General features: G+C 38.0%; 1 protein-coding gene across 1 annotated transcript; it reads right to left on the minus strand.

Moving 5' to 3' along the window:
• Positions 1-5916: 5916 nt before the first annotated feature.
• On the minus strand, positions 5917-12565 carry LOC104895411 (ras-related protein RABC1). The gene is made up of 6 exons (XM_057395919.1): positions 12382-12565; positions 10229-10297; positions 8965-9030; positions 8045-8166; positions 7091-7219; positions 5917-6390 (listed from the first exon to the last, which is right to left on the minus strand). The coding sequence occupies exons 1-6, from the start codon at positions 12509-12511 to the stop codon at positions 6283-6285; spliced, it is 624 nt and encodes a 207-aa protein (XP_057251902.1). The 5' UTR covers positions 12512-12565; the 3' UTR covers positions 5917-6282.
• Between the last annotated feature and the right edge of the window lie 64 nt (positions 12566-12629).

Here is a 12629-nt window from a genome sequence, read left to right on the forward strand (position 1 = left end):
TCTTGTAATGTATACATATATACTACTATATAGGTGAAGTGCGTTGAAGGCATAAAATCAAGCAAAACTTGACCTAACGGTAAAGTTTTGATCTCATAACTTCAAAAGGTCATGGGATCAAATCTCACGTGCTAGTTTAATAAGATCCTTTATCTTATCAACTTAAGAAAAAAAAAGCGCGTTGATAGCGTGCCTTTCTATTCTAAGTGTTGATGACGATGGAAAGCAAATCTCATTGCTAATGGAAGGTAATCCACCAATGTGTTGATGAATTCGACGGCCCTTAATTTACGATCTTTTTTTTAATAGAATAGCAAATCTCATCAATTATAACGTGCTTTGATCTTCAGTTGTTTCTTGTATTCAAATTTCGAAACAATATGAGCCTTATTTTGGCAATTGAAATCTCGTGTTTCATATTGTGTGGCATCTTATATTCCAATGGGAATGGGAGAAATACATATCAAGTTCGAAAAACAATACCAACCCGGAGTAAAGCTCGGGCCCAAATACTAGATTTGTAGTATTAAGGATTCATGTAGTGCTCGGAGCCTCGGATAATGTTTCACATTGGTGGCCTATTCGGCTCTTCCTTAAGAATATCACTTTTTTTTCTTCAGCTAAATTGAGTAACCTATCATGAGCATAATATTTTTGAGTAAGAAATATGAATTTTTTTTCGTAAACCAAAGAAATTTGAAACTTGAATAAGAAATATAAAACCAGAATAAATAGGAAAGGAAAGAAGAACTTTGAAGTAAGAGAGTATGGATTCTTCAAAGTTTTAGTGTGGAAAAGATGGCTTAAGGTATGGGGAATTTATAGGAGTAGAATAGATAGTACTTAATTTCCAAAATTAAATAGTTTGTAACCTTCACCAAAAATTGGGAGATTAAACCAAGATTTGTAACATCCATCATAAATTTGGAAGTTATAGGAAAACAAAACTCCCTCCAATCACCATATATCCCGTATGAACATATGGCCCCTATTTGGGCCCAATAATCCTTAGTGGACCACCACATGCTCCAAAGTTCTCTACCAGCATGGCAATCCCTCAGTGGGACTCACCCGTCTTAAATCCTCTGCCAGCATGGCAGGGACATTCTTCACACATTTCAACACCTATAAATATGGAGCAGATCTCCATTCATTAAGGTAATAACTTCTAGACAAACTACTTCACAAATCCCAATTAATACACATCAACTGACTTGGAACGAAAATATGGATGCCTTGGGAGTTCATTGTAAAGGAGTCATGTGACTTGGAACGAATATATAGATGCCTTTATGTTCATTTCGAGACAATTTTGGGTTTCACAAGAAAATGAACAAATGGGGTGTTAAGAGGCTTTTCGAGGCAACATAAATGGTGCCAAGCACTGGCCCAACATCACAAGTCACGTCGGCACTCCTAGAAATGTTTCGGGTGAAAATATGACCAGGCCCGGAGAATTACAAAATTGTCCCAAAAACAGCTAAAATTGAAGGTTATAATACATGCTTTCGGACTTTCCCGGGGCTCGAGCTCCGAACGCCACGGGATGCCTCCTAGGGACATGGCAGGACATTGGAGACGAGTCGTTTGGCTTGGAACGAATATCTGGATGCCTTTACGTTCATTTCGAGCCAATTTTGGGTTTCACGAGAAATAAAGAAATGGGGTGTTCAGAGGCTTTCCGATGCTACACGAATGGTTTCAAGCACCCGCGCAATATCACAAGTCATGTTGGGCTTCCTAGGAATGTTTCGGGAGAAAATATGACTAGATCCAGAGAAGTAAAAAATGTCCCAAAAACTGCCAAAATTGAAGGTTATGATACACGCTTTCGGACTTTCTCGGGGCCGAGCTCCGAACACCACGGGATACCTCTTAGGGACATGGGAGGTCATTGGAAAGGAGTCATGTGGCTTGGAACGAATATGTGGATGCATTTATGATCATTTCGAGACAATTTTGGGTTTCACGAGAAATGAACAAATAGGGTGTTCAAACGCTTTTCGAGGCAACACAAATTGTACCAAGCACCCGCACAACATCACAAATCACATCAGCACTCCTAGAAATGTTTCGGGAGAACATATGACCAGGCTTGGAAAAGTCCAAAATGTCCCAAAAACAACTAAAATTGAAGGTTATAATACACGCTTTCGGAGTTTCTCTGGGCCCGAGCTACGAACACGACGGGATGCCTCCTACGTGCATGGGAGGTGATTGGAAAGGGTCATGTGGCTTGGAACGAAGATGTCGATGCCTTTACGTTCATTTCGATACAGTTTTAGATTTCGCAAGAAATGAACAAATGGGGAGTTTAGAGGCTTTTCGAGGCAACAAAAATGGTGCCAAGCACCCGCGCAACTTTGTAAGTCACGTCGGCGTTCCTAGAAACGTTTCGAGAGAGAAAATATGACCAGGCCCGGAGAAATCCAAAAATATCCCAAAAACAACCGAATCGAAGGTTATAATACACATTTTCGGAGTTTTCCAGGGCCCACGCTACGGACGCCACGGGATGCCACCTAGAGAACATGGAAGGTATTGGAAAGGAGTCATGTGACTTGGAACGAATATGTAGATGCCTTTACGTTCATTTCGAGGAAAATTTGGGTTTCATGAGAAATGAACAAATGGGGTGTTTAGAGGCTTTTCGAGGCTACACAAATGGTGCCAAGCACCAGCGCAATATCACAAGTCATGCCGGCCTTCGTAGGAACGTTTCAAGTGAAAATATGACCAGGTCCGGAGATGTCCAAAAATGTCCCAAAACATGCCATAATTGAAGGTTATAATACACGTTTTCGGACTTTCCAAGGGGCCCGAGCTCCGGACGCCACATGATGCTTCGTAGGGACATGGGAGGTCATTGTAAAGGAGTCATGTGGTTTGGGTGGAATATATGGATGCTTTTACGTTCATTTCGAGACAATTTTGGGTTTCACGAGAAAATAAACAAATGGGGTGTTAAGAGGCTTTTCGAGGCAACATAAATGGTGCCAAGCACCGGCCCAACATCACAAGTCACGTCGGCACTCCTAGAAATGTTTCGGGTGAAAATATGACCAGGCCTGGAGAATTATAAAATTGTCGCAAAAACAGCCAAAATTGAAGGTTATAATACACGCTTTCGGACTTTCTCGGGGTCCGAGCTACGAACGCCACGGGATGCCTCCTAGGGACATGGCAGGACATTGGAGAGGAGTCGTGTGGCTTGGAACGAATATATGGATGCCTTTACGTTCATTTCGAGTCAATTTTGGTTTCACGAGAAATGAACAAATGGGGTGTTCAGAGGCTTTCCGATGCTACATGAATGGTATCAAGCACCCGCGCAATATCATAAGTCATGTTTCCCTTCCTAGGAATGTTTCGGGAGAAAATATGATAAGATCCAGAGAAGTAAAAAAATGTCCCAAAAACTGCCAAAATTGAAGGTTATAATACACGCTTTCGGACTTTTCTCGGGGCGTGAGCTCCGAACGCCACGAGATGCCTCTTAGGGACATGGTAGGTCATTGAAAATGAGTCATGTGGCTTGGAACAACTATGTGGATGTCTTTACGTTCATTTCGAGGCAATTTAGGTTTCACAAGAAATGAACAAATGGGTGTTAGAGGCTTTTCGAGGCAATGCAAATTCTGCCAAGCACCCACGCAATGTTACAAGTCACGTCAGCACTCCTAGGATTGTTTCGGTAGAAAATATGACCATGCCCGAAGAAGTCAAAAATTGCCCCAAAAACAGCCAAAATTGAAGGTTATAATACACGCTTTCGGACTTTCTGGGGGCCCGAGCTTCGAACGCCACGGGATGCCTCCTAGGGCCATGGGAGGTCATTGGAAATGATTCATGTGGCTTGGAATGAATATATGAATGCCTTTACATTCATTTCGAGGCAATTTTATATTTCACGAGAAATGAACAAATAGGGTGTTTGGAGGCTTTTCAAGGCAACACAAATGGTGTCAACCACCCACGCAACGTTACAAGTCATGTCGGCCTTCCTAGGAACGTTTAGGGAGAAAATATGACAAGGCTCGCAGAAGTCCAAAAATGTCAAAAAAAACAACCAAAATTGAAGGTTATAATGCACGCTTTTACTCGGGGCTCGAGCTCTAAACATCATAGGATGCCTCCTAAGGACATGGGAGGTCATTGGAAAGGAGTCATGTGGTTTGGAACGAATATATGGATGTGGAATTAAACGGGGATGGAGACTATGGAATTGCCTTGAAAGAATGGATGAAGTATATATTGTAACCCCGTCTCATTTACGAATCTGTAATATGTAAAATTTTGTGTATTATAGGAGCTTTAGTGCTTTACCATTCAATACTACCATACATAATCTATTCTAAAATAAGTAAGATGTGGATGGAGGTTGTGGAATTAAAGAAAGCAAAGAGATAGTAATAAAAAGATTGTGACCTATGTGCAGAAAGAGTTGGTCTTATAAGAGATCATCTAATTTTAATTTAAAATTAGGCTTTTTTTTGGTAAGATGAAGGGGACTCACTTGAGGTGTTTACGGAAAATTACTCAAATGAGTCCTATGAGGTCTGATCCCTATACCTCAAGGATAACAGATGGGAAGTGATACCACTACTCCGCCACCTCAACCTCAATTAGGCAACTATTAAAAAGAGAACATACAACTTTTTGAATACAGTGAATAGTTTAAGCTATGTCGATTAACAAAAGTTAAATTAGCTTGCAACAAGATTTGAACTCGTAACCTCTTGCTATTATAACATGACACAATTACCATCTCAACCAACTTTTAATCATGCTTTAAGTATCCACATTATTATATTTGTATCTTTTAAATGTTGTTCCTTAATATACTTAGTAGGAATGGAAAAAATGCATATCAAGTTCGAAAACACAAAACCAACGCGGGACAACGCCCGAGCTCAAATACTAATGATTTTTCAAAAACTGACCAATTTAGCTTAGTAAACCACAACTTTTTGACTTGAAAACCCTTTGGACTAAAATGTGAGTAGTCTTACAATAAATTAATATTACATCTCGTGCACATTGTTGTTTTTGTGCATCATTGACAAAAAATGCCCGAGTGACCTTAAACCTTTCACGGGTTAACTAGACCTAGTTTACCAAGCAAAGGCATTCAAAAAACCTCCTCGGATGGTTAAGGTTGCAAGATCAAAAAATTTACCACCAGACCAAACTTTTACCATTAGACGAAGATCTGCAATTTTTGAATTTCAATAAGATAACTCTTGAAAAGTACAATCCGCATTGAAGTACATGTATACGAAAATATGGGCAATGTCATAAAACATCTAAGATTGAACAATCATCAAATGTGAAGCATGCTTAGACCAAGGGTAACAGAGAGAGAAAAGGTAAGCAATGATGTAAATAGTGCAAAGAGAGAAAACGAGAAACTATTAGCCTATTACGCTCATTTGAGAGAGTGTTACATTACCTTAGAAGGGTGGTGAGTAACTATTACCACAAAACTAGAGTAATAGTTTTACACACATCAATCCATCTTCTCGTCTACCATTACCTCCATATTTTAATTTTAACTTCTTTTTCCCCCTTGATGATTTTTCTCAACCCAAACATACCTTTAAAGATAGTGAAACATTCATCTCAAGAGGAAAACTAAATCTAGGTAAAACCAGTACATTCATTTTACATCCGAGTATTAGATCTAATGCTAACTTCTTATTTGCTCCTTTTGAACACTTCAAAGGAGCAGACAAGTGTCTTAGATATACCACTATGCACACGTTACACCCGAATAATAGAGACGGTCCAAGTAAAACACATGCAAATATACCAGAGACAAAAGATCGAACATAAAAATAAAAATAGAATTGGCATTCACATTGGCTATGGGGCAAGAAAAAAAAACTCAAAATCCTTCTTCTTCAATGACAACAATAAAGATAAACCATCAATTTAATTTGATGTAAGAGGGTGTGTAACATTCTTCTGTAAGTGTTTGTGTCCTCCATGTTAGTTTCAGAGCCAACATTAATATCAGGAGTCAAGAGTTAAGACATTACATAGGGACATGACCATCCCCAATATCACTCATACATCAGAGTTAACAACAAGCTAACAAAACCAAGAAAATTACAAGCACGTTACAAAACTCCAATTTCAGTTAATGGAATATAAGATTTACATAGAGAAACCTCCCCCCACCCTCACTCCCACCCCTACCCGCACCGCCATCACCAACACAACCCTAACACACACTCGGAAGACAAAGACAACGAAGTAGATAGTATAAAACCTGCAGAATCAGCAACAGCCACTTGCAGATGCATCAGCCTGGGGTGGTTTTTGCTTGAAGATGTTTTTCTTTCCACCTGCTGACCCCTCAGCTAACAGGCTAGGTGTATCTAAAATCTACATTTCACCAGAACAATCATTTTATCATCACATGTTTCATTTAAAAAGAGTGTCCTACTGTTGGGGAAGATAGGGAGAGGCAGATCAGTGAGGGAAACAGAGAACAAAGAAATCTGTATGACCTATTCTCGACATTAAAAACAGAAACCAAAGCGAGGTCCATTGTGTGCTTTGTTAATCCGACGCAAAGGTACTAGTGTCTGATCGTGGATACATGTCCAAACGTCGAGTTCTGCTTTTTATGAAAGAAATTACATGCTTTTGGTCCAAATTCAAGTCTCATCATGTTTCCTTACCCATGTGGATATACGGCAGAAACACACTTAGATATCTGCTGAAGTATGCGAAGCTTAAAGGAGAAAAGAATACAGCTACTGAGTAACATTTTGAGCAATGTCTATAATTAGTCACCTTACACCTGATAGATCTACTCATAAATTTTGGCTCAACAAGTTAAAGTGAACATCATATTTCTTTTTATAATAGTATTATATTACATTAAATCTCCAAAATTCTCAATCAGAAGCAAGAAGCAAGAAAATATCGATGAGATATAATAGCTGATTACACATGCAGCATCAGAATCTATAGAAGTTCATAATAGCAGTAAGCGAAGGACATGCAGGCACAATTTCTTCAATTCTTGTGCAACACAGGAATAAATCTACAAATAAAAGAATGGACTAGAAAACCTTACCTTCAACACAAGCTCTTCAAAGCATTGCTGCACATTTACACGTGTTTTTGCACTACATTCAATAAATAAGCATCCATACTCTCTAGCAAAGTCGATTCCCTCCTTCTTTGTGACAACTCTTTCACTTTCCTAACAAGGTAACATTTAAAGTTGCCAATTCAGTATGAATCATGGCATCATACAATGTCATCAAAGATAAAATAATAATTTACAACTTGCATTACTGTTAGCAACAACATACAATGTAATACAAGGAAAGGTGAAAATGCTCTATAGCCCTTAATTTCAGTTATTTAATGAGCAAGAGTCCCTTCCATCCCAGTTCACTCTAGTGAAATGAAAATTTCCATGATGTAAAGGATCTAAAGCTGAAGTCTAACTCAGAACATCCAGTTGATAGAAAAATAAAATAACCAAAAAAATATGACAAAAGAACAAGGTGAAGAAAAGCAAAATGGAGGAGCAGAGTATTGTACATTAATCTGAGATACATCACATATCTTACATATTCTCGCTTTGCATTGAGCCCACATCAATACAAGTTGGTCTCTGGATACACGAGATTAATAGGTGTGCAATACTTATGCGATAAAAGCTTCAAAAAATTGCACCTTTTTTGGAATACATCAGTATGTTGTAAAGACTGGACTAGCATTCTCCCAAGCAAGACACCATCGTCATGTTTTTCACCCTTCTTTCCAGTAAAGGATATTTATGTAATGTTTCATTAGTAGTGTAAATGTATTGAATGAAACTCCTAGCGCTTACGGCCCAAAAGTATTACATAATAATAACTCCCACTTATAAAGTAATTCATGACAAACAACATGACCTTTCTTCAATCTACATTTACCCTCATTCTTGAAGTGGAAATTGAAGTAGGGGCTGGGGAGAATAGAGGCATTATAAAGCTAAAGGTGAAGCAACAAGCTAAAAGGGGTGACATTGAGTTACCTTATCAACTTTATTTCCAACAAGCATCTTGATACAATCTTGGTTAGTCGAATAGAGATCAATTTCCTTTGCCCATATGTCACGGAGATTGGTAAATGTCTCCCTCCTTGTCACATCGTATACTGTTCCCATCATACAAAGTGATCTTGTTAAAAGCAAAAATACAGACCTCAAACAAGTCTCTAGCTAGTTTTTGACTATGCTAAACACATGCATTGTAACAAAAATGGCCAGAGCGCTGAAAAAAAATCCCATACACCCCTGACAACATCAACAAAGAACAGAAACACTCAAACAACCAATTGAACCAAGAAGAAAGTCCTTTATGTATTAAAAAGATGCAACAAGAACGAGAGGAAACATCTCACAAGATTTTAAACCTCTCACCATACAATCAGTTGCAATAGTAGAAGCAATATCACAAAGAAAATTAACAGAACCGATCTACTTATGTTCCTCGTCAAGTATGTACTAATCTGATAAACAAAAAGAGCTAGAACTATACTGCAACACCAATCAAAAAAGGTTTCCTGATGACTAATTCCAAATTTCCAAGCAACCTAATGAACATAATGTCTTTCACGTCCAGTTACGGAAGAAAGTAGCCGACGATGGTAATGGTAATCAATTATTATATAGTTTTGTAGCAAAAGTCTCATGTCAATGTCCATGATGCTTGTCCACTCAGATATCTCTCCTTTTAAACAGATTACATTACCACTTTAGAGGGGGTATTGACTAATAAGGTGAACTTACGAAGAAAAGCACGTGTTTGGGGATGAAATCCATAATCATGGACGTGGTTTATGATTATAATTTCTTTTTGTAAGAAAAGAAGAATTCATCACCATTAGCCACTAAAGTACCAAATTACCAACTGTGTGGAACCAATTGACCAAAAAGTGAAAGAGACTTTTTACCCATGATTACTCCTTGTGCTCCTCTATAATATGAGCTTGTCAATGTCCTGAATCTTTCTTGTCCAGCTGCAAGAGAGTAAATATGATCCATTAGGCAGTACTCCACAAACCCATTTCACCAGTAGAGTTAAGTCCCTCACACGCAATAGCATTTTCATGCAAAAGTTCCCAAAAGATAAAGGGTAATATGAAACGGATTACAACTAGACTCATCTTAAAACATTACACAATGGAACATAAGAACAAATAGTTTTCAACTACGGTAACATCCTCAAGTGCTTTTCTACACATTCAATAGCATCAATGGAAGAACTACTTAAAGTGAAGACATAAGGATTGTCATAACATGACAGTCTGTACTGCAGTGTGATATAAAAACGATGTTTGATAATGGCTTATTGTCTATGATAAATTTTGATGGAACCAAAGGATCAAACTTCTATTCTTTTATATAGAGTCTCAACCATAATGGATTGAATGCAAAATAAAGATAAATAGTTGCTCCTTAGATCAAAGGTCTAATAGCAATAGTGTCTATCTATACTAATATATTAAAAGGCGTGCGTAAATCAGGAATGGTGCCACGTGGCGCTCTCCCTAGGGAGTTTTAGCTCATGTAATCCATGTACAATAAAAAAAATTAGAAATTGCATAGTATAGGTTTTGATCCCGTGACCTCAAGTTCATGTACTAAAGTTTTAACCACTAGACCAAGTTGTATTTAGTGATATCATATCAAAGTAGAATATTAATAAATGAAATTTTTCTTACCCGGGGCATAGCCCGGGCCTAATAACTAGTTATCATATGAACAGAGCTGCACATTGACCCTCTTCTCTCTTCTTAGGTGAGACTTGAGAGCCTCTTTAGAAGCCTTGGTTAATATTGACACAAGGTAACAGCTTATTGAGTAACATCAAGCATAAGGTCTAATAATCATTCAAACAACAGGCCAGCAAGAACTTCACACACACACACGATTACATGTTTCTTAATATAGCAACCTACTGGAAAAGTAGCCAATAACAAGTGCAGCTTCTCCTCTTGTGCCATATGAAAAAAAAAATTCTCAACACCCAGTAACATAATGAAGCTGAACTAGATTGACTGGGCGAAACAGACCCACTAGACCACTTTCATTATTGATTACACAGTGCAAGTGCGTCTATATTAAAGCTGGAGCACGGGGGTCCCAAAAATGGTGCATGGAATTAAAAAATAAAGGCAAGAGAATTGGTGCATAGCGGTAACAAGATGCTGTTACCTGTATCCCAGATTGCAAGCTTCAGTTTTTTGCCGCCAAGATTTACGTACTTGACCTTAAAATCAACACCTACATGATAACAAGTGAGATAATATGAAAAAAATGTCCGACATAGCCATAACAGATGCTGCTGGAATACAAACATAGACCAAGAAATCGCCACTTTGAATTATGTTAAGAAAATATATCACTAGTTACTACATAAGATACAAGGTTTCACGAACTCTTTATATTTCTTAATTCTTACCATATACCATATGCCTTTAGTCTCGTCACACTAATGACCCATGGCATATGAACCTTCTAAGTTCTAAATAAATGTACTGGCAGTCGCAACTTCATGTGTCCAATATAGTTGTCTAAGATATCTATATCTACAACCACCAAGAAAGAAAAGCTTCAAGAACCTTAAACTATGATGCTTGGACTTAAAAACGAGTTTTAGATTATTCAGACTAGGAGCATAACACACAAAGTATGGAGCCTCTGACATGGATAATCATAAACTTGAAGATGTAAGGAGTAGGGACATTGTTAAGAGTGTCCAAAGTCATGATCAAGGCATGTGGACAAGGGCACATGCACTATTTTTCTCCTTGGCCAAAATTACATGTTCACATATGCATATGGCATATCGATTTGGAGTGTCAAGTATGAAGTCAATATTACATTGTTCAAGATTTAATTAAATGAGACGTGCGGGGAATGGACACATGAAACACTACCCATAGACAATAGTGAAATGGGTTTGAGGGACAGAGGAGAGGGATTACGGGACAGCAAGATTATCAAACAAGGTCAAGACCGATAGTGACTTGGGTTGCATTTAAGTATTTAACCAGCATTTCAGAATGCGCAATCGGGGCTCCAACCTGCCATCCGGGTGATAATGGTACAAGCATCATAGCCTTTGAGACTAGTGACAATGTAAAGCATGTAAGATGAGCTTTCTTTGTAACGCCTACCAATCCCAAAGCCTCAGAGACCCTTGCAGAGGTAATTCCCGGAGGTATGCAGCATGCTGGGCAAAGGAAGACGCATGAAGCAAAAGCCTATATTATTTCTGTGTTTAAGACTCCAGGTTAGTCTCACCTCCCACCCACTCACCCAGCCCTCTCTCTCACTCTCTCTCTCTCTCTAATCCGGGGAGTTTCCAGAAAGCTCAAGGCACACTGAGGCAATTAGGATACTAAAACAGTAAAGGGCAAAGAACATGCACACATGATTGAAGTGAGGTGATAAAAGATCTTTTCTGTAAAAATAGGTTGCAGTCATTGCGCCCCGCTGTGCCTTTGCAAGCCTTGGTGCCCTAACTGAAGAGTGAAGATATTGCAATATGCAAAGGCTAATAGAGCTCTAACTAATAATTTCCCGCTTGTTTTAACTCATCAACTCATACATTTCAACCCTGATGCCTTCCAATTTTTATTCTCTCATTTTCACTTCTCACCACAACATCAACACAATCCCTCTTCTACTATTCTTTCCTTAAATTCTGTGTCCCGCCTTTGTTTCCCATTTTCTACCAAAACCTCGAAACGTTCTAGTATACACACTTCTCTCTATTTTCACTTCTCACCACAATATCAACACACTCCCTCTTCTACTTTTCCTTAAATTTTATGTCAGGCCATTGTTGCCCATTTGCTAGCAAAAGCTCGAAACATTCTAGCATGCACAAATCTCTCTATTTTCACTTCTCACCACAACATCAACACACTCCCTCTCTACTATTCTTTCCTTAAATTCTGTGTCCGGCGATTGTTTCACATTTTCTACCAAAAGCTCGAAACATTCTAGCATTCACACTTCTCTCTATCGCCTCAGTTATTTTCCTCAAACTCCCAACATCAGCACAAACATTCTCATTACACAGATCCTAAAACAAAATCTCATTAATCACCTACCATAAAATGCTAACAATTACCATTACTACTTACCCAAATCATTATCAAATTCATTGTTTTGTATGATAATAATAAATAAAAAACAATCCCTAATATCACTAACATCAAATTCAATATAACATCCTACTAATAAAATTCATAGAAAGTACATACTAAAATCAAAACTTTAACAACACAAAGAAAACCCATCTTTTTATCCCAAAATCCCTTAATTTCCAAATAAATAAACAAACAAAAAATACCCACCAATAGTTGGGGAAAGATCTTCAAAGGTATCAGAAGTAAAACTCAATAAAAGACTACTCTTTCCAACACCAGAATCTCCAATCATCAGCAATTTGAATAAGTAATCGAATTCTGGTGTATTTGAATCCATCTTTTTCCTTCAATAATTTAGCTTCAAAACAAAACAAAAAAAAAAGAACAATTATTGGAGAATGATAAGAAAAGAGAAGAACATAAATTTAATTGAATAAGATGAACAATGTTACCTG

The sequence above is a fragment of the Beta vulgaris genome, chromosome 6 (assembly GCF_026745355.1).
Source record: "Beta vulgaris subsp. vulgaris cultivar EL10 chromosome 6, EL10.2, whole genome shotgun sequence".
Taxonomy (NCBI): domain Eukaryota; kingdom Viridiplantae; phylum Streptophyta; class Magnoliopsida; order Caryophyllales; family Amaranthaceae; genus Beta; species Beta vulgaris.

What these genes read in the sequence shown, in the direction of transcription:
- LOC104895411 (XM_057395919.1), bottom strand. Translation starts at nt 12,511, where the DNA reads ATGGATTCAAATACACCAGAATTCGATTACTTATTCAAATTGCTGATG. An exon ending in AGCACAAGGAGTAATCATGG is followed by an intron (nt 8,167 to 8,964) that starts GTAAAAAGTCTC and finishes TGATGGGAACAG; the next exon opens with TATACGATGTGACAAGGAGG. An exon ending in TTGAAGAGCTTGTGTTGAAG is followed by an intron (nt 6,391 to 7,090) that starts GTAAGGTTTTCT and finishes GGTGAAATGTAG; the next exon opens with ATTTTAGATACACCTAGCCT.